At 61.8% G+C, this 1,979-nt stretch overlaps 1 protein-coding gene across 1 annotated transcript; it reads left to right on the top strand.

The window, feature by feature from the left end:
- Positions 1-5: 5 nt before the first annotated feature.
- LOC104544837 (metal transporter CNNM4-like) lies at positions 6-793 on the top strand (the record flags this gene model as incomplete). Its single annotated transcript, XM_010189815.1, has 1 exon — positions 6-793. A coding segment is annotated over one exon (788 nt), but the record flags the coding sequence as incomplete, so codon positions are not given.
- Positions 794-1,979: the final 1,186 nt, after the last annotated feature.

Here is a 1,979-nt window from a genome sequence, read left to right as displayed (position 1 = left end):
ACCCCATGGAGCTGCGCATCGTGCAGAACTGCGGCACCGAGAAGGAGAAGCGTTACGCCCGCAAGATCGAGCCCATCCGCCGTAAAGGGAATTATTTGCTCTGCTCCTTGCTGCTGGGGAACGTCCTGGTGAACACCACCCTCACCATCCTCCTCGACGACCTCATCGGCTCCGGCATCGGCGCCGTCGTCGCTTCCACCATCGGCATCGTCATTTTTGGGGAGATCGTGCCCCAGGCGCTCTGCTCCCGCCACGGCTTGGCCGTGGGGGCCAACACCATCGTGGTGACCAAGTTCTTCATGTTGGTGACGTTCCCCCTCTCCTACCCCATCAGCAAACTCCTGGACTGCATCCTGGGCCAGGAAATCGGCACCGTTTACAACCGGGAGAAGCTGGTGGAGATGTTGAAGGTGACGGAGCCCTACAACGACCTGGTGAGGGAAGAGCTCAACATGATCCAGGGAGCCCTGGAGCTGCGCACCAAGACGGTGGAGGACGTGATGACCCCGCTGCAGAACTGCTTCATGATCAACAGCGACGCCATCCTGGACTTCAACACCATGTCGGAGATCATGGAGAGCGGCTACACCCGCATCCCCGTCTACGAGGACGAGCGCTCCAACATCATGGACATCCTCTACGTCAAGGACCTGGCGTTCGTCGACCCCGACGACTGCACCCCCCTCAAAACCATCACCAAGTTTTACAACCACCCTGTCCACGTCGTCTTCCACGACACCAAGCTGGATGCCATGCTGGAGGAGTTCAAAAAGGGTGAGGGGGTCTTGGGGGGGTGGGAAGTGCTGCTGTTTTCTTCCCCAGGGGATGCTGGAAAGCCAAATTCTGGCGAGTTTTACCCTTTGGGGCCGGAGCTGCCGGCTCTGGGGGTCCCCAGGGTTTGGAGGCTGCGATCGGGAGGGGATGTGGTGCTTGGGGACGCGATGCCGTGGTGCTGGGGTTGGGTGGTGTGGCACCGGCCCCGGGTTTCCAGGACTTGGTGTGTAACGGCCTCTGCTTCTTCGGCGATGGAGCAACCGCCGCCAGCCTCCAGAAATGTTTTGGGAGCGTTCAGTTCCTCCTTGGCTTTAATTAGGGTTAAATTGCTTGGCTCCCTGCTCCGGGCCTTTCCCCGCTGCGGGGAATGGGCTTTGGGGCATCGAAAAGCGAGAGCGGGTGCGTGAACGGCTGCGTGAGCTCCCAGGTGGGATTTGAGCTGCTCGGGGTCCTCATTTTGGGGGGCACAGCCCGGGCAGGGCCTCCCCTTGGAGCTTTTTGCCCAGGGATGGGATCAAATCAAGGGAGCGGGTGATGCTGGGCCAAGCCTCAGCCGTGCGTGACCCCGCTCCCGCCGCCTGGCAGAGGTTTGGGCGCATCACCAGAGTCAATTTGCTGCCCTCAGGGGCATTTTGGGGCCGAATGGTGCCAAAATTTAGGGGATCGAATCATTTCTGCCTTAGGAACAGCTCGGTTTGGGTTTGGGTGAGGTTTGGGAGGCGGTGGGTGCAGCCTTGGGGGGGGTCTTTGAGCACGGGCACGACCGCGCTCCCCAAAAATCTGGGCCGGGGAACAAAGCCACGGCTCAGCGCCGCTCGTGAGGCGACGCCGACGGGACCGCACCAACACAGAGCTGCCCGAAAAAGCCCCGGGGAGCCGCTTTGCCTTCAGTTCCCCTCGTGTCGGTACCAAAACCGTGCCCAGAACCCAGCGGTGCGGACGCAGAGCCCTGTTCCTGCCGGGGCTGGAGCGCTCCCCGGCTTTTCCCCCGGCGAATCCGCATTAAGGGATTTACCGCGCGCTCCTTCCGCTCCCAAAGCCGCCCGCGCCCCGCGCCGTCGTCTTTGCATCGCTGCCTCCGGGTCAGGCGATTTACGGGGCTGCGTGCGAGGTCCTAAACCCTGCAGGGAGCCTCTGCCTTCATCCCCCGGATCAGGACCCGGATCTGCAGCCAGAAAACGGATAAAGAGGGGGCAAAACCACCC

This window comes from Mesitornis unicolor, unplaced genomic scaffold (genome assembly GCF_000695765.1).
Source record: "Mesitornis unicolor isolate BGI_N332 unplaced genomic scaffold, ASM69576v1 Scaffold45038, whole genome shotgun sequence".
NCBI lineage: Eukaryota > Metazoa > Chordata > Aves > Mesitornithiformes > Mesitornithidae > Mesitornis > Mesitornis unicolor.
Note: the sequence above shows the minus strand (reverse complement) of the source record. Positions and strands in the feature narration are given on the sequence as shown.